This window comes from Cannabis sativa, chromosome 4 (genome assembly GCF_029168945.1).
Source record: "Cannabis sativa cultivar Pink pepper isolate KNU-18-1 chromosome 4, ASM2916894v1, whole genome shotgun sequence".
Lineage (NCBI taxonomy): Eukaryota > Viridiplantae > Streptophyta > Magnoliopsida > Rosales > Cannabaceae > Cannabis > Cannabis sativa.
The window spans coordinates 80724981-80748174 of NC_083604.1; the positions used below are offsets into that span (position 1 = coordinate 80724981).

At 28.1% G+C, this 23194-nt stretch overlaps 3 protein-coding genes and 1 long non-coding RNA gene across 5 annotated transcripts; 1 reads left to right on the forward strand and 3 right to left on the reverse strand.

Moving 5' to 3' along the window:
- Positions 1-599: 599 nt before the first annotated feature.
- Positions 600-2050, reverse strand: LOC115715178 (two-component response regulator 24-like). Its single transcript, XM_030644009.2, has 2 exons — positions 1707-2050; positions 600-1607 (listed from the first exon to the last, which is right to left on the reverse strand). The coding sequence occupies exons 1-2, from the start codon at positions 1992-1994 to the stop codon at positions 1431-1433; spliced, it is 465 nt and encodes a 154-aa protein (XP_030499869.2). The 5' UTR covers positions 1995-2050; the 3' UTR covers positions 600-1430.
- Positions 2051-16550: 14500 nt separating this feature from the next.
- Positions 16551-18457, reverse strand: LOC115713868 (two-component response regulator 24-like). 2 transcript variants are annotated; one of them, XM_061114976.1, is made up of 3 exons: positions 17895-18457; positions 17271-17601; positions 16551-17180 (listed from the first exon to the last, which is right to left on the reverse strand). In XM_061114976.1, the coding sequence occupies exons 2-3, from the start codon at positions 17583-17585 to the stop codon at positions 17007-17009; spliced, it is 489 nt and encodes a 162-aa protein (XP_060970959.1). In that variant the 5' UTR covers positions 17586-17601; positions 17895-18457; the 3' UTR covers positions 16551-17006. The 2 variants fall into 2 exon arrangements, with proteins under 2 accessions (XP_060970959.1, XP_030498211.2); XM_030642351.2 differs by lacking the exon at positions 17895-18457 and having other exon boundaries at positions 17271-17884.
- Positions 18458-18552: 95 nt separating this feature from the next.
- LOC133037500 (uncharacterized) lies at positions 18553-22379 on the reverse strand. The gene is made up of 4 exons (XR_009687593.1): positions 22240-22379; positions 21831-22159; positions 20414-21471; positions 18553-18875 (listed from the first exon to the last, which is right to left on the reverse strand). It is a non-coding gene; the product is annotated as an uncharacterized LOC133037500 (long non-coding RNA).
- Positions 21869-22642, forward strand: LOC115713867 (two-component response regulator 24-like). The gene is made up of 2 exons (XM_030642349.2): positions 21869-22183; positions 22274-22642. Exons 1-2 carry the CDS (start codon positions 21869-21871, stop codon positions 22445-22447), a joined length of 489 nt encoding a protein of 162 aa, XP_030498209.2. The 3' UTR covers positions 22448-22642.
- Positions 22643-23194: the final 552 nt, after the last annotated feature.

The following is a 23194-nucleotide window of genomic DNA, read 5'->3' on the forward strand; positions in this document are numbered from 1 at the left end:
TAAACACATAAGATTTAAAATACATTGTATAATTTATTAATTATATATAAAAATAATATTTACAATATGTATACAAATAATAAAATAAAAAATATAAACAGAGACAATGCAGAAGAGGGAGTGTCATCCCAAGCCCGACCCCACATTGGAAAAGAAATGGGAGAAGAGGATTGTTATTGGGCATCTTACCACATTGATGTGGCGCGTTATCACTAGTTAGCAATTTTGTATATTATTTATTAAATCAAAATAAATATGATCCAATATTAATTTATACAAATATTTATAAATGTTATTTAATAAGATAGATATTTTTTTTTTTGTTTTTAATTTAAATATATGTATCTATTAAAAAAATTAAACATTAGATAAAACATTGATTAAAATGTGAAATTATTTAGAAAGTAAAGTAAGGTGAGCTATATGGAAAGAAGTATATGTGTGAAGTAGATTATGATATTATTAATGTGAAAGTTTGTAACAATCTGAATATTTTTATTACTAATTTTAGATGGTTCGATCACAAATGATGATTTTTGACTATTCCTAAATCAAAAGTAACTATTTTGGATCGATTTTTTGATATATATATATATATATAAGATATTTGTTAGATTTTTTTTTAGCTCTGATACCATATTATTATAATATTAAAATTTAACTCCCCGTTATCAATGAAAAATTCAAATAATATCAGAAAAATGATCGTTTCCTATCTAAATCGTATCATCATCTAACCCAAATACATATTTAGTTATAAATTATGATAATCAACAAATATAAAATCTTTTGTTTCCCAAAATAATCAATAGTGGCACTAAAAAAATAATAAAAATTAAGATTCGTATTTTCTTAAAATCTCGTATAGAATTGATGCTATTTTTATAAACTTCTAATTTTTTAGACTCTCATTTTCAAAATACATACGTACCTATATTAATATTATTACTCATTATAATTAAATAGAATCTGTTAAAAAATAAATATAACATTATTAGTTTTTCTCAAAAAAAAAAAATATATATAACATTATTAGTATAAAAATAAATTTTAATAGTTTATGTTTAAATATAAATTGATTTAAAGAAAGTGCATCCTACAATATAAAATAATTAAAATGTACGAACAAATAATAAATAAGCCATAAAATACACATAAATCAATTTACTTTTTTTTTCTTAAAAAAAAAAACATAAATTACTTGTCCATATATATAAAATTCATCAACTTTTACATATGATATAATAATATTCGAGCCTTTATAATAAATCATTCAACAATTGAAAAAGCTCAATATATATATTTTTTGCTTTGAAATAATTAACATATAATAATTAATGACACTATTTTGTTTTTCTTTTTTCAAAGTAAAACAAAAAAAAAAAAGAAGTTAAAATTGAGTTGAGATTGAGATTACATATATAAAAAAGTCAAGGATGATGGTTGACTTTCTGGAGAATTGAAAGTAACTTGTTGAAAGTTAATGGCTTCTGTTGATAATCATCAAGACCAGCTTCCACAAACTCTCTTATATTTTCCTCTAAAGAATGTGATGAAACTCCTGCTATTGTGCTTTCAATACCCATTTCTCTAAGTTTTTTTGTAGCCTAAAAATAATTAAAAATAAATAAAAAATTAATTAAAAAAAATGATGAAATGGGGTATAATTTTTATATAATAAAATTAATAATAATAATGAAAATTACCTCAATGCCATTCATGATAGGCATATCAAGGTCCATAAGAATGAGGTCAAATTTGTGGCCCAAGTAGTGAACATCAATGGCTTCTCTACCATTTGAAACGACCTCGTTTTGAATGCCCATATTTTGTAAGAGCTTCTTGTGTAGTGTTTGGTTGATCACATTATCATCCACCACTAGAGCTTTCATCATAATCAAATTATTATTATTATTATTATTATTATTATTATTATTATTAACATCTCCCATTTCTATTGTTGAATATTGCTTCATCATCTTCATCATATACATATATATAAATATGAATATAATGATATGGATTTTTATTTTTATTTTTTTGTGAAATTATGACAAAGAAAGAAGGATATTTAAGCTTGAACAAAGTTTGGTTTGGCCTACTTAAAAAGCTGCAGAAATTAGTACTCAAAAAAAAAAAAAAATAGATATATTTTTTATATATTATGAAAAGGAAAATAAAAAAGTAAGATACGAATTTTAATTTGACATGAATTTGGTGAAATTTTAAAAATCTAGCCATGTGATATTATTTCCTTATTTGGGTAAATGATATAGACTTATGATCAGACTTTTTTTACCAAAATAAATAAATAAAAAATTTGTGGAAAATCAAAATATTGGAGTGAAGGCATGCCACTCCTTTATATATTTATAAATATTTTTTTTTTTGAATAATTGAAATAATATTGATTTATTAATTGTAGGGGTTTCCAAAATTATTATTGCTTTTACATTTAAAACATTTGATTAATGTAGAAACAAAGTACTAGATATCACGTGATCTTACACACATTTAGGTCTTTCTCACTTTCTTTAATTATTCACTAATTGAGGTAATAATTAATAATAATTTGGAAAAATAAGTCTTTGTGTTTGGAAAACCAAATAACAAATTAATTAATAATTTATACTATTTTCTTTTATCGACGTCTTAAGTATGATTTTAAAAAAAAATTAGTATTATTTATTTTTAATTAAAAACTCAGCTTTAAATTTTGTCAAAAGAAAAAAAAAACTAGCTTATTATATTTTCAGGAGTTGGTTTATTTTTTTTTACTCCATAATTTTTTTTTTATATTTTAAAGCAAATTTACTAATTTATAGAGAATCTAAATAAAAAAAAAATGGATTATTAATTAAGAGATGGATTTGTGCCTTTTTCTAAAATAATAATAATAAATAAAAAAAATCATATACACAAGATACATGTACAATCAAAACTAGTTATAATAATTCAATTTATTAGAACAATATATTATTAATTAGCATGAACGAACCTTTGAATTTCATACCTCATGTAATCAATAAATATATATAATTATTTTAAAAAATATTTATGAATGATATCATCTTTTCATTTTAAGGGTCATTTTTTTAAAAAAAAAATCTTATCATCATGTGTTATATTATTTATAATAATATAATATATAGATTAAATATGTGTAATAAACTAATAATATGTAACATATGACTATATTAGTTGTCATCTTTTTGTAACATTTGGGGAGTTGTTACTATGAGTAACCTCCACCATTATCACCAACATTAAGAGTGTAAAAGATGTTACACACCTTTATTTGAAATTCTTAATGCTATAGGAGTTATGGTGTGTGTAAGAGTTACATTTGAGTCCATAACATCTATAGGGGTTATGAGTTTGAATTTCAAATGGTGATATCCTAAACACTATATAAAGGAGGTCTATGGTGCTCATTTGGGAGTAAGAGAAGAAGTTTTCTATCAAAAAAAGCACATTGCTAGAAAACCCTAAGGCTTGATAATTCCCAAAGCTATTTCCTAGAGAGTTCCCTTAGTGCTTAGAGATAGGGGGAAATAAGCTTTTGGACAAAGGTGTAATACCTTGTTCAAGTCATAGTGATCCCCACTAATCTACACTCAAGGTTGTGAGTGAGTGTTTATATATATTATTCTCTTGTTATATATATACATATATTATATTACATGTGTTGTAATATTCTCTTCTACCTTTCATATATATATGTAATATATATAGTGTATATATATGTATTGTAACATATATTTAATCAATCTCTTATTTTAATCCTTGTATTATTTTACAATAGAGTTGTAATAAATCTTGATTTTCTTCCATTGTTATAAAATCTCTAACAATCAAAAGCTTATCCCTTTTCAATGGAAGAGGAGATAAATCAAGATTTTGAAAATACAAGGATAAGAGATTTTATGTGAAAACCATTCATGGGTGAGCATGGTGGTGTCTATTATGTGATTTACTATTTTATATGATAGTAATATATATAATATATATGAGTTATATATATATGTGACATATATGTGATTATGAGTTTATATCATATAATATATAGTGATATATAATATGATATTTGAATTTATTACATGTTTGTATGTATATATATATGAGATATATAATATATAGCATGAATATGAGTTATGTGTAATATATATATGATAAGATATAATATAATATACATATATATTGCGAGATTAAATATGTAGAAATACTTATTTTCTATGTATTTATATGAGACATGTATATAATATATATTATGTGTATATAATATATATCATGCATGTATATTAAAGTGTATATATGTTATATATATGTGTGAGATATGTAACATATATAGTTGTGTAATTAATATATATTATGTTTATATGATATATATGTATATTATAGTATATATGTTATATATATATGAGATATGTAACATATATATATTGTGACTTTAATATATATTGATATTATGTGTATGTTACATATAAGATGTTGATTAGTAACATACATATTATATTAATGTATGAGTTATATAGCATGATAATAATGTTGATAGTAATAAAATAGTATTTATTATTATTGTGAGAATTATTATCATCTATTTTGTTAATAATAAAGAATATCTTAAATTCTTTTTCAATTTGGTGGTGAACATCTCACTTTATGAGATAATAAAAAATGGCTTTTGAGAAGTTACATCTTTTATTGGATTATAAGAGATAATCATCTCATATTATGAGATAAGAAAAGTGAACTATATGAGAGTTACACTTATGAGAATTGTCTTGTCATAGCAAGAACAATAGATTAAAAGGGGATCCAAACTTGTGAAATGAGCCATAAATTAGAAGAGCAATTTTGGACTCAAAAGTAAATGAATCAATGTGGATTCAAAAAATAGTGAAGCAATTTGGAATCTTAAATAATCAAAGTTGTGAATAAAATTGATGAGAATTTTGTTAACTTTGATATAATTTTGGGCTAATCTCAATGAGGAGATAGCTTTAAAATTATGGTAAAAATAATCACATTATTTTATGAGTAGTAATGTGAGTTTGACATTTTAGATTTATTGAGAAAACTAAAAATGCCAAATGATATTTTTTAAGGTGACCTTAAAAAGTCATTTCAAGAGGAAATACACAAATGTGATATTTTATATACACTATGCTAGAAATGTGGGGGTGAGCCACAATGTGTTGAGACATTGTTGATTAATTTATTTGATTTTGAATTTAAATTCTAAATCAAGTTTGGCTATGTGCATAAGTGAAATATTGACATATTTGGTGTCAAATTTTTGGTAAAAATAATTTCAAGAAGGAAATTAAATTTAAGAAAAATTATAGAGACAAAGTGGTCTTCTATATTTTAAAATCAAGAAATTGTCTTGATAATGAAATGTGAAAGTGTGGGGGTGTATACTCTAATATGAGAAAGTTTAGACATACTTGGTGTCTAAAAATAAAATATGAGAATTTAGACATGTTTGGTGTCTAAATTGGTGTATTTTTGATATGTTTGGTATCAAAATTATTGAGAATTTGAGTTGTGTGAAAATTAATCTTTTATGATTAAATTTTCAAAGCTTAAGTACTTAAGGAGAAAAGTGGTCACAAAGTGAACACTATATTTTTGGCATGCATGCATGATTCACATGGAATCAATAGTGAGAGGTTATAACAAATCGCTTAATCTCCGTACAAGATTAAAGCATGAATTTTCGAGGGATGGGACCTAAACTCCCTTAGCGTTTTGCTCATTGATGGTAACCTATCTTAACACTAGTAAAAATCTAGTCTTAAGTTCAATAGGTAATAACAAGTCAATAGAGTGAATGTGGTACTCAATTGTCCCATCTATGGATGAGTACATGTTGTAAAATTGAGGGTTAAAACCAAAAGGTTTTTTAATGGAGCTTAAGCTTAAGGAAACTCACTTAAGCTTAAGAAGTGTCTAACGAGTGGTGAGACACTAAAACTCCACCTATATGGACTAGAGGTGGTGCCGCCTCTTATGAGAATTGGGAGTATTCTCTAGAGAGTCTATGAATTGGAATTTTGCACATGGCCATTAACGGTGCAAGAGCGAGACATGCGGTCTCAAGTGAGCATTAGCGAGGGTGTGTGTGTTATCACCGGTTTGTATTAAAGGAATAATGGTTCAATGCTACGGCAACCAAAATTTCATCAAACTTTGTGGTAACTACACTAAGGTAAAATTCAAGTCGAAAGACATTTTACCTAATGCACCTAAGCAAGATTTCTTTAAAAGTGTGTATTTAGTCAATCAAAGTGGGGGAATGTTATATTTTGATATAATATTTTTTGATTGATTAAATAAATGTTACAAATGTTACAAGTTTATTACTAAAGAGATAATATTTAATCTAGTGGGGGATTGTTATATTATTTATAATAATATAATATATAGATTAAATATGTGTAATAAACTAATAATATGTAACATATGACTATATTAGTTGTCATCTTTTTGTAACATTTGGGGAGTTGTTACTATGAGTAACCTCCACCATTATCACCAACATTAAGAGTGTAAAAGATGTTACACACCTTTATTTGAAATTCTTAATGCTATAGGAGTTATGGTGTGTGTAAGAGTTACATTTGAGTCCATAACATCTATAGGGGTTATGAGTTTGAATTTCAAATGGTGATATCCTAAACACTATATAAAGGAGGTCTATGGTGCTCATTTGGGAGTAAGAGAAGAAGTTTTCTATCAAAAAAAGCACATTGCTAGAAAACCCTAAGGCTTGATAATTCCCAAAGCTATTTCCTAGAGAGTTCCCTTAGTGCTTAGAGATAGGGGGAAATAAGCTTTTGGACAAAGGTGTAATACCTTGTTCAAGTCATAGTGATCCCCACTAATCTACACTCAAGGTTGTGAGTGAGTGTTTATATATATTATTCTCTTGTTATATATATACATATATTATATTACATGTGTTGTAATATTCTCTTCTACCTTTCATATATATATGTAATATATATAGTGTATATATATGTATTGTAACATATATTTAATCAATCTCTTATTTTAATCCTTGTATTATTTTACAATAGAGTTGTAATAAATCTTGATTTTCTTCCATTGTTATAAAATCTCTAACATCATGTTATTACCAAAGAAATAATTTTAAATCTTTGAAAATTAATATTTATGGTGATGGAGCAGGCTAGCTATATGGATAAATTAATGTACTATATGGTTTTGTTTTTTATAAAAATATATATATATATATATATGTATATTATAATGAGATGAGATTTAAGAGAGTGTTTTGGTAATAAAGTTATGGATGGAATCACAACAAAATCTTCTGATAGATTTGAACGTGATCATTCTACAGTGAAACATTTGTACTCTATTCATATTACAACAAATGTGGAAAAAATAATTAATATTCTCACACAAATTTACACACAATATATTATATATATATATCCCTTTATTTATCCTATATAAATAAGTCCCCATCTGATGTGATATATATATAATATGATATATACTTTACGTAAATACTTTTGTATAGTTGCCTCTCCAACTTGCAACTCATGAATATTCTTAATAATTAATAAATAATAATTGTACATAGGATAGGATCTCATATCCTATGTAAATTGTAAGACTCATGACCTCATTCATATTCACGTGACATATTCACATATGTACGTCGACACATGCATTCACTAATTATTATTATTTTATTATGTACCTTAAATATATTTTTATTATTAAATATATATTGTTATCCTAAAAAAAATAAGAGTTGGTTTTAATTAGGGTTGTCAAAAAAAAAAACCTTGATAAAACAAGGGTGGAGCTCTCACCGGATAGGGTGGCCCCGCTCTGGCCGATCGAATTAATTTTTAGGTATATATATGGCTTTGACTCGGTTCTTCGAGTTAGATCCATCCTGCCTCGACCAGTAGCGGAGCTAGCCACATATTTTAGTAAAGAAAAAAATTAGAGTACTAATAATGAAAAATATAAGTTTAATTGAGAAAAATATAATTTTTAGTGGAATAAAAATAAAAATATGTAATTAAAAATAAGAAATATAAATATTATGAGGATAAAAATAAAAATCATAAATTTGTAGGGATAAAATAAAAAATCTATAAAGATATAAAAAAATATTAATTTTTTGGGGACAAAATGTAAAATATTTAAAAATATGTATGTAATAATATAATTAACAAAATATTGAGAGGGGGACAAATAATCCCCACGTGTCCCCCTTTGGCTCAGCCCCTCGCCCCGACTCTTCACTTATTTTTTTTAATTGAATCTTAATATCACTCTAATAAGATTACACAAGAAAAAAAAAATTAAGAACATAAAGAAAAAAAAAAGTAAAAAAAAACTCAATAGACTTAAGCAAAACTCAATGATTATTGTTCTATAAACGTTAAATCTGTAATATCCAGTTTATATACATATATTGGTATTTGGTATATTAAGTGTGATACAATTAAATTATTATTATTATTATTATTATTATTATTTTTATTATTATTATTATTATTATTATTATTATTATTATTGTTGTTGTTGTTGTTGTGTGTGTGATTAGAAAAAAAATGATATATATATATATTAAATAGTGAGATAAATAAATAGTGAAGCATTAGATTAGTTAGTTAGTTTAAAATTTAAAATTTAAATTTAAATCAGCATAATTTTATCTGATTAGTTACATATTTATTTTTAAATTTAAACCTATTATACGATATGTTATATACGTATATACTCTATAACCCTAGCAGCCAGATAGTATCGTATTCCCTTATTCTCACCATCTCTCAATTTCCTTTTTTTTTATTCTCTCTATTGAACCAAATCAATTGTTTTAATCTTAAGAGCTTCGGGGTTAGCAATCAACCGATCATCGTTCCGTGTCTTCGAAATCTTCAGGTAAAATTCGTACTTGTTTTTATTTTCGTTTTCAGAGAAATAGGCTTTCATAAAACTATCATATCTCTCTCCCCATAGGTCCGTTTTCAGTGATCTAGGTACCGTTTTAAAGATAATTTAATGATCTATATTTTTTATGAAGAAACTCTTTCCTAATTCTGAGTATTTCGATGTCAAAAATTCATGTTTTACACTGACTTTCGAATTACAGTTTTTTTTTAAATTTCTTTTCGATATTACCTTAGTAAAAGTGTCATATCTCTCTCGATATCTATTATTTTCAAGCGATTCTTGTACTGTTAGAAAGATAATTCAATAATCCATATTTTCTTTGAAGAAACCTTTCCCTAGTTCGGAGTTCTTACCAGTCAAAAGTTAGGATCTTTACTCGGTTATGGTATTTCGTTTTAAGTTTCGTTTCAGAAAAAGTGTCCTCAGTAAAAATTCAATATCTCTCTCAATTTTGATCCATTTTAAAAGATCTTTATCTCGTTTTAAAGCTTAGAAAAATAGCTACATTTTTTATGAAGAAAGTGTTGTCTAGATCGGGGTGTAACTATTTTTAAAACTTTTATTTTTAGGCTGTATTCAGAAATCGGCATGATCCAAGATTTTAAAGAAACTGTTTTGAGAAAACATGCATAACTCCTAGGTTATAGCTCCGATTTTGGTGATCTTTATACCGTTAGAAAGGTCTTTCAATTAACTAAAAACTTTGTGAACAGTAGAACTTCTAATTCAAACGTTTTATAAGTCAAATTCTAGGCTAAACTTGCTGTACAGTAAGAATAATAAATATATTGAGTTTATCGGTGGACTAAGGGTTTCACTAATTGTTATAGGGCCTAGAAGGTATCGTAGGAGTTAATTACAGCGGAGTTGAGGTAAGGAAAAATAATTATACTTTATACTTGCTTTTTTTATGGTTTGAGTACCTAGTATGACTGCTTGAATAAATTGTATTGAAACTGTGGAATGTGATAGTTTCGGTGAAATATTAGTGTTTTGTCGATGGATTGTATATGGCTGTTTAATCATGTTCCAGGTACTTGGAAGTGGTTGGAAACCACACATGTATGGTGATGTGGTAAGTGAGGCAGTGTACGTAAGGGTGCACTGGTTATTGGTACTGCGTTCTGGTTAAGAACGTAAGACACTCCAGATTTGTATGGAAGCTGGTGTGTGATTGTGAGTGTGAGTATGTGGTATTTCAGTATTTGTGTGGCTGCCTCTATTTATACTTATGATTAGGTTGTTGTATGTTTGATGTATATGTTTGTGCTATGATGTGTGAATGCTGGTACATAGTATTTTGTTTTCCTTACTGGGCTTTGCAGCTCACCCCTTATTTACCCCCTATGTGCAGATAAGTAAGCCTGTAAGCTTTCGGTGACAAGTTGAGTCTGGGCAGCATGGGGTGTATCTCGTGTGATCATGTAACTGCGTGTGGTCTTGGCCATCTTCCGCTGAAAGTTTTTTTTTTAAATTTATTAAACTTATCGAGGATGTTGTCGTTTAAATTTTCTATTACTTTTCCCTAAGTGGTAATACTTTATTTTCAACTGGGTACCCATGTTTTGAAAAGAGTTTTTTTTAAAAAAAAAAAATAAAGGCAACATTAGTATCTTAACGCCAGTTTATTTATGGCATCTTATTTTACGTAAGTAAGGGCGTTACAAAATCTCTCCTTACATGAACAGTTAGGGAACTTTATATCAAGCCTTATCCCAATCTAGTGTCCAAGAATAAATACAACAAGTGATTTAAATTAGAGATGATCTCACAAGTGAACCATATTAATTAGAGATAATTATAATATAATTTCTATAGTTTGAAGTGATTTTGTTGGACCATACGAAGCTAGCTCAAGTAGTTATAAGATACGTGTATACTGGGTTTGAATCCTAAATTATGTATTGTAATATATAAACGCCTAAATTAAAAAAAAAAATGATTTTGTTGAGCAAAATTCTAATTTTTCCTATGATAATAATATGATAGGGCCACAAGTAGTTGAATATTTCTATTTTCACATGTAACACTAATTTATGTTGCAAAAAAATAAACAAACAAACCTAAGCTACCATGTGACTCCATCTAAGAGGTTGGTTTTTTCAGTTGAGATAGAGTTTAGTTTAATTAGGATAATGATACTATATTATATGTCATCATGATCTAAACCATCGATCCCTTCTTTACATTTCATTGTTGGCAAAGGGATAGCTATATACTAAGTTACAAGGACATTTGCATATAACTAATTAAATTGAAAAAAAATATATATATTATTGATTTTATGTATCTTTTTGAAGCAAAATATTATTGGTCTAATAGATTAGTTAGTTGCAGGACCGGCTCAAAAGTGGGGCAGCAGAGACCGACATCCAAGGTCCCTCACCTGGCTTATATAACCCTTTAATAAAAAGGTCCCAAATTTATTTTATATAAAAATACGATTTTTTTTTGTATTTTTACTTATTTATTAAAAATATTACTAGTTTTAAAAAAATATATTTAATTTATTTTTTAAAGTACTACATTTAATATTTTAATAAAAAAAAGCATGATTATATTTGCAAAATACTATATTATAAATTTTTAGCACTATATATACCAAAAAAAAAAAATTCATATAAAAAAGCTCAATTAGATTTTTTTATCCAAAGACTCTAATTGACTTAAGACGAGTTGGCTAGTTGTCTATTTAATTAGTTACATTTAATGCTACTATATATAATGATTTTTTTTTATATTATAATTATGAAAGTAGAAATAATTTTTTTTGCTGCTAAATTTATTGATTTATATCCAAACATATGATTTTATTGAAATAATAATTAATGGACCCAAAAATTGATTTCCACCAAATTGAACGAACTTGCACTTTGATGTAGAAAAATTAGGTTCTAGTTCTTCTCTCTCAATTTTTTTCTTTTTCATTTCTTCTTAATCCACACTTCCTCAAAATAAAAATATTGAGCATAAAAAGATCCAATCTCTTGGTTCTCAAAAAAAAAAAAAAAGATCCAATCTCATAAAAAAAATATATTTTTTTTATAATTAGGGTGAAAAGGGAAGAGGGGGCAGTTACCTCCTCCGTCGGCAGGAGCTCCAGTCTCACCGAAAAAATGTTTGCCAAAATCATACACTTAGATGGGTTGCCCCCACATATGATAAGGTTAGGACCGGCCGGCCCTGAGTTAAAATAGGTCATATGCAAAAAAAAAGTTAGACTCTTATTATAAAGATAAATGGTATTTTTTAAAAAGTATTTTTTTTATTTGGACCCCTAAAATGAGTGGGTCTAAGCACGGGCCTAGCCCGCCTATACTTAGGGCCGGCCCTGGATAAGGTGCATCACTTGAACTCATTCGAAAATTAGTAGTGAGTGACATCTTAAGATAGAAGGGAAAACATTGTCATTACACGACTAAAATTTTCACAAACTCTCCTACTCGTATTCGAACCCTTGACCTCAAACACGCTTAGTGAGTCCAAAACCTAAAAATTAAACTCCAATGTACTATAGTATCGAAGAGAGAAGGCTCACATATTACTCATTAGAACAAATCAAACTTTTTGAGGTCAATAATTAAAAGAAGAAAAAAAGAAAAGAAAAAAGAGACAAAAAGTTAGATCAAATATTATGACAACTTGATTATCATCATCATCATAATATTGGTGATCAGACCGACTTGATAAGAAGAAGGAAAAAAAAAATAATCACATGCAAATTGCATATAAAACAAGCTATATATATTGGGAAAAAAACAAAAAAATACAAAAAAGGAAAAAAAATTACAAAAATACTTTGGGCCGGCCCATTAAACATTTATACAGTCCACATACAAATATTTACAAAAATACCACATGCACTAAGCCTTCAGCTGTACAAAGCGAACCATGAAGATGAAAATACGCGCTCGTTTCAAAACCGCAAAACAACCAAAATGAAACCAAAACGAGAAAAATACAACTATTAATTCTGGCAAAATCAACTGGAAAAGAATACATGCAATGATCTAAACTGAAAATGACAAAAAAAAAATCAGAAAAACTGTGAAGAAACTGAAATTACACATTTGTTTTCTGTTTTATTCGATCAAAACAACTCCCCCTAATATCGAAATCCAGATTCATGAAATGTAGATCTGTAACAAACGTATCCTGGGACCTCCCACCAAATTCAAAACAATGTATGATGTGAAAATTTTTAAAAAAAACCTCATGAATAATACATCTACGTTATATACAGTTACATTTTGATTTATTTTTTGTTTTGGTTGCCTTATAGTTGCATTATCGTTTTATGATAGTTTATATATTATGCAAGAATTTAATTTGATGGGGACTAAGAAATAGTAGTTATACATAGTAAGTTTTGTGCAAATAGTTGCATATTAATTTTATAGTGAAATAACATATGCAAGTAGCAAAACTATAATAAAACTACAAAACAACTGTATGCAAGTGCAAATAGTTGCCTTATAGTTGCATTATCGTTTTATGATAGTTTATATATTATGCAAGCATTCAATTTGATGGGGACTAAGAAATAGTAGTTATACATAGTAAGTTTTGTGCAAATAGTTGCATATTAATTTTATAGTGAAATAACATATGCAAGTAGCAAAACTATAATAAAACTACAAAACAACTGTATACAAACTAAAATACAGGAAAAACTCTTTGAACATCAACATCCATGATAAATCTCATTGTTACCCATTGATGATATAAAAATGGACAGGAAACAACTAGATAAAAAACATATTAAAAAAATACATACAGAAGGTGTAAAATTTCAAATATGGGAGAAAACCAAAAAGAAACCGAAAACAAACCTCGGTTCGAACATCAGCACCAACATTAACTTTTTTCCTAAAAACATTGACAATGAAATCTCTGCATTATTTGTTGAGCAAACATACATAAGAAGCACAATGATTTCCTAAGATTGTGCCTAAAACCAGTGAAAACATTTTTCATTTCTCAGAACACTTTCCTTGGCTTCGTAAGAATATATAAGAAACTAGCTTTACAATTAAAAATTAAAAATAAAAAGAAAAGAAGAATTGTTATGTAAAAAAATTAAAAATTAAAAACCGAAATAAAATTAAAAATTAAAAATTAAAAACTGAAATAAAATTAAAAATAAAAAGAAAAGAAGAAAAAAAGAGAGTGAAATGATGGATTGATTGATAGAAGTCAATCCTAGACCTAAGAAACAATATATAAGAAACTAGCTTTACAATTAAAAATTAAAAATAAGAAGAAAAGAAGAATTGTTATGGAAAAAAAATTAAAAATTAAAAACTGAAAATAAAATTAAAAATAAAAAATTAAAAACTGAAATAAAATTAAAAATAAAAAATTAAAAACTGAAATAAAATTAAAAATAAAAAGAAAAGAAGAAAAAAAAAGAGTGAAATGATGGATTGATTGATAGAAAATGAAAAAAGAGAGGGAAGAGAGTAGGATTTGATTGATGATGGATGGAATGATGACTAAGTGGTATTTGTGTAATAAAACCAACATTGTAAGTAAAAAAGTTGGTATAGGCGTGTAGGAGTATTTTGGTAATAAATTGTGTAAAAGTGATTTTTCATGTAAAAATTTCATATATATTTACATTTTTCATTGATTTATAAATGTAGTACAATATTCAATTATTGTGATCCCCACTGGCAATACTAGTGCTTTGCTTTTTCTTTTTTTTCCTTTGATTCTCTTCATTGAATATTTTATAGTACTTGTAAAAGATTTGAAATTAAATATTGTTGCTGCTTTCTTGTTTCTATCCTTGCTTCATGTTTTTTTTTATATATATATAAAAATAATAATAATTAAAAAAATAAAAATATTACAGCTTTTTTTTTTGTTTTTGCTAAGAAATGTCAACCATTGATTGATCGGACAGGTTTTTATGATCATAGTTATATTAGCTAGATACGAATAAGATCTTGGAAGAAAATAATTTGACTATAAAGTAAAATAGAGATTTAGTATCATAATTATTAATAATTCTGAATTTATAACAATGTAAAATTATGTAAGGAAAAAATCATTACATAATTCCTTTCAAATATGTGAAAAGTTTATGGTTTTATTTATATATATTGGGAAAAGTTTACACAAATTTCACTACTACAAAAGTGGCTTTTCCCAACAGTTTGTAAATTTATTCATGAGGAATACCTTGTGTTTTTAATAAAATACAACCATTACATAAATTTATATATATATATATATATATATATTCATGAGGAAAATAAAAAAATATGAAGAAAAAAAACTATTTTTTTTAAAACAAATTCATTCATAACCAAAAATTACAAAAGATTAGGCGAATCTCATTGTATAGCACTAGGTTTGTTAATTAAAATTTGATTAACTAATATATGAACAACTCTATTTGCCTCTGTACACACAAAAGAAATCCTACTAAGCCTTTCTCATGATATATAACATATTTGGAATATTCATTAGGATAGCATTAACATCTCAACAGTTGTTCTCCTTTGCTTGGATTAAGTGGGCAATTAGATTCGATACTAAACTATCAAAAATGTGGCTGAATAATAATTCCTACATATAATCCAACTTGAATGGCTAGTAATCTTTGGATATATAATCTCATAAGAAAAGAAAGAACATGCATCTTCCTTATTCAATCTCTTTAATTGGTTGGGTTGGGACTCCAAGTCTTCTCTGTTGATACTATATAAGTAAAAACGGTTAGACAGTTAGTGTGTTCTTTATTTTATAGTTATATATTCTTGGGTATTCCAAATGGTATAATATTATAACACATCTAATATACAATTACATCATTTGTGATAATTTCTAGGGATAATTACATGAAACACCGTTTTTTTTTTGTAAAAAATTTATATTTTTACGTTTACAGATTTTTTTTTTTTTTTATATTTTTACAATTTCCATTAAAAATAATACGAAAACAATAAGAAAATTAGATAAAAGTAACACGGAAAAAAGCATCTAAATAACATCAAAACAACAACAAAAAATAACATGCAGATAACAAAAAATCAACAACAAATTAACAAGAGTACAACATATAAAGACCGTATTTTCTGTAAATAAAATAAAAAAAATCGTAAAAATATTTAAAATTCCGTAAAATCGTATTTTTGTAATTTTTTTATTATTTTTGTGTATTTGTAAAATAATTATATAATCTGTGTGCCTATACAGACACTATGGGCCTATGGCACAATGGGTTGCCCATAGGGAGCCCATATCTCAAAAAAGCCCATCCAAAAGATACCATTAGTTTGGTGAAGCAATACACACTTCAAGTCATATGGGCACAGATTTTTAGGTGGGCTTTTTGAGATACTTTGGGGCTCATATGCCTGATGGGCCGACCCATTGGACCATAGGCCCATAGTATCTGTATAGGCACACAGATTATAGAAAAATGCAACTGGTTTGGTTAAACAATTCACACTTGTGACTAATGTTAGTGTAACGCTTATAAATAATGAAACAAACTCACTCACTCACTCATCCTCTTCATACTTCCTTCCTAACAACACCTCCTTTTTGCTAACAATGGAATCTAATCTCTCAAATTAGATCATTACTTATTTCTGTATTCATATATTTTTTATTTTTGTTTTCTTACAAAAGAAATTATCTAAAGTTTTGGTGGGTTTGATTGAATTGTGTTCTTCATCAGGTAACATGCATCTCTTATGGATGGAAGGAACCTAACATGCATCTCTTAAATAATTTATTCCTATATTGAAGAATAGAGTTAAAAAATTCTAGGTTTTAAGATAAATATATGTGTTTTTGTGTTTATTGAAGCAACAACAATAAAGAATCTTACTCTGATCACAACACAATTACACAATTTTATGCACCATAGTTAAATTTTTTATTTTTCTATGAGAAAGAGTTCATCAGATTGCAGAAATTAAAGAAAGAAAGAAAAAGAGTCTCAAAAATCAAAATAAAGAAAACATAAGAAACAATAAACATAAAAGACACTTTCAAAGTGTGTGTAGAGTATAGTTTGGTTGGTTCATCATTGAGTTTTATTGGTTGTCAAGCTGTTGAAGGATTGGAATAAAGAGGTGTGGACCAAAGGGCTTCTCAACATAATGATCACCACCTGCTCCAAGAAAGCACGACCGCTCTTCTTCAACATACATTGCAGAGCTTCCCACAATCCTGCTTTGCACACCCATGTTTCGAAGCAATCTAGCTGTCTATCATGACAACATAGAATAAACAAGGAATAAGGTAACTTACTTGTAAACTTATACAGTGATGACTGATTTGAACATGAATTTCATTACCTCAATCCCACTTATGCCACACAGATGTGGATTGATGACAATAAGATCGAATGTAGCTCCACCTTGGATGAGCTCAAAAGCAGCACTACCACTCTCTACATCCTCAGTCTCCACTCCATAAGCTGATAGGAAACTCTTCTCAAGCATTCTGCAGAATGATTCACTGTCCACAACAAGCGCAGTGAGTCTGTTCCTCCATATCATGAAGGTGTTGGTTTCGGGGTTGAATTCTCCCCCGGGTGGATTCCTACGCTGAGGTAGCTTCTCGCCCCCATTTGCACGTATTTGTCTGGGTGACAAGTATGTTGGTGCCATTTTTCTTCAGTCAAGCCTGAACAGAACTCAAAAGAACAGTAAGCAAAATCGAGACTTAGCTCTATTTTATGTACTTTGGTTAGATTCTGTAGTATGCGTGTGTGTGTGTACATTATGCACAAGAACCATAGACATGCTTAACTACAAAATCATTAGGCAGAATGAAAGAAACTCGATAAATTATTATCTAGGATTAACAGAACAACAAGGATTATGCAAGAATGTAATGTATGCACCCAACAACATAAAACTTGCAATAGAAAAGATAATAACATAGATTAGGTACAAGAAAGTATTCTATGAACTTACAAACAAAAATCTTCCAAGAGTTGTATTTTGCTTCCTTAATCAATAAAAACGTTACAAGAATACTTAGTGAATTGTCTATCCCTCAAACAGGCTTTATATAGAGACTACAAGCCTAACATTTTCTGTATCCTACCATTTCCGGTGGGCACAGTTGGCAGAAAGTGACAAAAGAAAAGGAGAGAAATACCGGGATTTGCGGGGAAGTTTTGCTTAAATAGGTTCAAAATCCAGAAACCAGATTTAATACAGTGAATGTAAAACACGTGTGTTCGTTCGCTCACGTTCTTGGCCTGCTTCTTTAGTTTTGAGTAACACCACGCGTCACCTGGGAAACCATGATAGAAAAACAATGCCATAACTGAACTCAAATACAGCTACTAAATTTATTTCATAAGTTTCAGTTATGTGTTTTGAGTTATTGTTTTACCATATTTGTTGAATATTATACTTTTAAACGAATCAGTGGTCTTCACCATTCCATGTAGATTCCATAGAACTATCTCTTATAGTAAAGCTTACAATTTATTGACTATCATTTATATTAGATAATCTGTTCATTTTTCCTATTCTAAAATCATTTTTTTTTTCTTTCTATTCAGATAAAAATCTTTTATAGGAATTTTGTTTATGTGATCATGTGATATAATGAGATTTATTGGACCATGATTTGGATCTTTTACTCATGTGATATAAGGAATTTTTGTTTCTCTTTGTTTCTCAATGTACAATACAATACAATTACAAGAGAGTGATTAGTTTCAATAAAATCAAAAGTCTCTTTTGATTCAGATAAGAGTTACATATTCACATCAAATGTATCAGCCTACACTGAAAGGAATTGTGTTTTGTGTCTGAGAAAGTTACTGATATGATCATGTTATATAGTTTTACTATATGCATAGGCTGTTCTGAGTAACAAACCAAACCGGGCTCCTTCATCGAGAACCGAGCAGCTGCCATTTTCGAATGCACATCACATCACTGGAGTCTGGAAGTGTTAAAAGGCATTTCATGTTTGTGAAGCAGAGAAACTAACTTGTCATAACATTTTACCTTTGTCATATCACAAATCACAATCCAAAGGAATTCTAGTCCTTGATTGAAGTGCTTTCCCATCTCAGTCACCATTCTTATTACACTAATGAGAATTACCAATCAAAACAGGGAACTAATTACCTTATTCTCTTTATATAAAAAAAAAAAATCAACCGAAGAAAGCATCGCTTCTTTCAAACTTTTATTTGTGATGGTGATTATGGATGAGATTTCTTACATGACTTCAAGATAAGAGTTACAGATGATATTTTGGAAGGTCGACCATTGTAATATACTTTTGATCCTAACAAAGACAATGTCATATTTTTCCTTTTCAAAACGCATCATCTCTACGAATATGATCCAAGTTATATATCTACCCTCTTGTTCTTCGTTTTCCATATTTGGATCAATGGTTTTTTAAAAAATTTATATTTTTTTTATAGCTAATTGGAATCTTAGCCATTTCTCACTCTTAACTGTTATTCAATTTTATTAGCTTAACCTTGTTTTACTACAAATATAATAGTTTGAGTAAATTTCATTAATTAGATTCTCAAGCTTGTTGGGATAAATCAATGATATTAGTGATCATAATTATTATTTTTACAATATTATTAACTCAGAAAGCAAGGAGTTGGAAAGTATTGTATAACTAGTTCAAATTGTAAATATAATTTTATATTGTCAAATAGTACAATTATGTATTTATAGTAGAATAATAATAAAATTAATAAACTAGATTTCTAACTTAATTTTACTTATTATGTACCACATTCTTTAAAAATAAAGAGTTTCTAGTATACATATACATATATATATAAGAATTATCAATAACTTTTCTATTATTCTAATAGCAAAAAGAATTGTCAAATCTAAAGAATGTGAAATAATCACTGTTAAAAAAGTGAATCTAACTTTCACATCTAAGTTGTGCAAAATAAATAAATTCACCCACCTTTTGAAACTTATCTTCTACAATATCATATTCGTACAAATGATGCATTTTGAATAGGAAAAATATGGCATTATACATTCCAAAATATCATCTGGAACTCTAATCTTGAAGTCATGTACCAAATTCCATTCATCATCACCATTACTTTTTAATTCCAAAATATCATTCAAATCCTTGTGGTTCTCATAATGCTTCTTCTCCTTATAATGTCTCCAGAGGTTTAGTCGACCTTTAACTAATCAAGTCAAGTTCAAAACATCCATACTCTTTATGGTTGAAAGGAAAGTTAACAACAAATCATTGTAAGACATTATTTTAGAAATATATTTTGTATTGTAATGATTGAGTAGCCAATATAAGGTATTATCATTGTTGTAAGTAACAGATGGTTGAATACAATCTTAAGAATTGAAAACCCGTACCAATCAGTTGTCCATTTTCCAATCTCTGAACAAAATGTTTGGCTTGATAATTTGCAATACGAGCAATACCATAATGATTAGCAGCTACTACTATAATTCTGTACCTGATCTTCTTGATCTGATCATGATCGATTATTAATCCAGCATCTCGAATCATTCCCATATCAACGATCCACAATAATGGAGAAATCATAATTCACTAGAAAAATATTCATAAAATGGCTTTCTTCTTTCAAAATAGAAATAGCTTCTTCTAACTATAAAAGTAAAGAGTGGTGTTGTGGGATTAATAATGGAGTAGCTTTTTGTTTCGAAAGTAGGTTGAATAAGAATTGATAATGGAGTACCAAAACTTACATACTCTGCTACATTGCATCAAGGATTGAATATCTCTGATCAGAATGAATATTGTAACAAGTAGATCGTACTGGCTAAGGACTTCATCAACCACAATCTTCAAGCCCTTCAATCCTAGATGTTATTGTACATGAGCTATTTTTGTGTATAGATTCAAAAATTTCATCTGAAATAGATTCAACTCATATTACAATTGAATTGAGAAACAAAGAAAAGGAAAATGAGTAAAAGATCTAAATCTTGCTCCAATAATATCTCAGACAGAATTCCTTTCAAAATCAAAAACTGATATTTATCTGAATGGAAAGAAAAAAAAATTGATTTTAGAATAGGAAAAATGAACAGATTATCTAATATAAATGATAGTCAATAAATTGTAAGCTTTACTATAAGAAATAGTTCTATGGAATCTATATGGAATGGTGAAGACCACTGATTCGTTTAAAAGTATAATATTCAACAAATATGGTAAAACAATAATTCAAAACACATAACTGAAACTTATGAAATAAATTTAGTAGCTGTATTTGAGTTCAGTTATGGCATTGTTTTTCTTTCATGGTTTCCCAGGTGACAAGTGGTGTTACTCAAAACTAAAGAAGCACGCCAGGAACGTGAGCGAACGAACACACGTGTTTTTCATTCACTGTATTAAATCTGGTTTCTGGATTTCGAATCTATTTAAGCAAAACTTCCCAGCAAATCCCGGTATTGCTCTCCTTTTCTTTTGTCACTTTCCGCCAACTGTGCCCACCGGAAATGGTAGGATATAGAAAATGTTAGCCTTGTAGTCTCTATATAAAACCTGTTTGAAGGATAGACAATTCACTAAGTATTCTTGTAACGTTTTATTGTTCAAGGAAGCAAAATACACTCTTCGAAGATTTTTGTTTGTGAGTTCATAGAATACTTTCTTGTACCTAATCTATGTTATTATCTTTTCTATTGCAAGTTTTATGTTGTTGTGTGCATACATTACATTCTTGCATAATCCTTGTTGTTCTGTTAATCCTATATAATAATTTATCTACTTTTTTTCATTCTACCTAATGATTTTGTAGTTAAGCATGTTTATGGTTCTTGTGCATAATGTACACACACACACGCATACTACAGAATCTAAACAAAGTACATAAGATAGAGCCAAGTCTTGATTTTGCTTACTGTTCTTTTGTGTTTTGTTCAGGTTTGACTGAAGAAGAATGGCACCAACATACTCGTTACCAAGACAAATACGTGCAAATGGGGGCGAGAAGCTACCTCAGCGTAGGAATCCACCGGGGGGAGAATTCAACCCCGAAACCAACACCTTTATGACATGGAGGAACAGACTCACTGCTCTTGTTGTGGACAGTGAATCATTCTGCAGAATGCTTGAGAAGAGTTTCCTATCAGCTTATGGAGTGGAGACTGAGGATGTAGAGAGTGGTAGTGCTGCTATTGAGCTCATCCAAGGGGGAGCTACATTCGATCTTATTGTCATCAATCCACATCTGTGTGGCATAAGTGGGATTGAGGTAATGAAATTCATGTTCAAATCAGTCATCACTTAATAAGTTTACAAGTAAGTTACCTTATTCCTTGTTTATTCTATGTTGTCATGATAGACAGCTAGATTGCTTCGAAACATGGGTGTGCAAAGCAGGATTGTGGGAAGTTCTGCAATGTACGTTGAAGACGAGCGATCGCGCTTTCTTCGAGCAGGTGGTGATCATTATGTTGAGAAGCCCTTTGGTCCACACCTCTTTATTCCAATCCTGCAACAACTTGACAACCAATAAAACTCAATGATGAACCAACCAAACTATACTCTGCAGACACTTTGAAAGTGTCTTTTATGTTTATTTTTTGTTATGTTTTTTTTCATAATTTTGAGACAATTTTTTCATCTTTCTTTTTATTTCTGCAATCTGATAAACTCGAATTCCTATACCTATGATGGATTGGTGCATAATAAAATTGTGTAATTGTGTTTATTGTTCTTGCTTCAATTAACACAAACACAAATACACATTTATTTATTAATATAATAATAATCAAATAAAACTTAGTTCTGTTCTAAACAAACACTTATTTTCTTCAACATAGGAAGAAATTATTAACCCAAAGAGTTAGGTTCCTGATGAACACAATTCAATCAAACCCCACAAAACTCAGAACACTAAAATTTTACATCAATTTATTTTGAAGAAATAAAAATAAATTATGTTATACAGAAACAAATAATGATGTAATTAAAGAGATTAGCTTACCTCTGAAATTTGGCAGTGAGTTTCCAACTGTCATTGTCAGCAAATACAAGCTTTTCTTCTGAGGATGGAAGTATGAGGAGGATTGAATCAGTAAGTTTGTTTCGTTATTTATAGTGTCCAATTAATGTGTTAGTGTTTGATAAAAGGATTTTTATCCCTAAACTTTAACATGTACCAAATTATGATTCTTGAACTTTTTTGACCATTAAAAATTCTCCGTAAACTATTGAGATAGTTAGATTTAAGGACTTTCGTTTAATTTTATTTAATTTTACT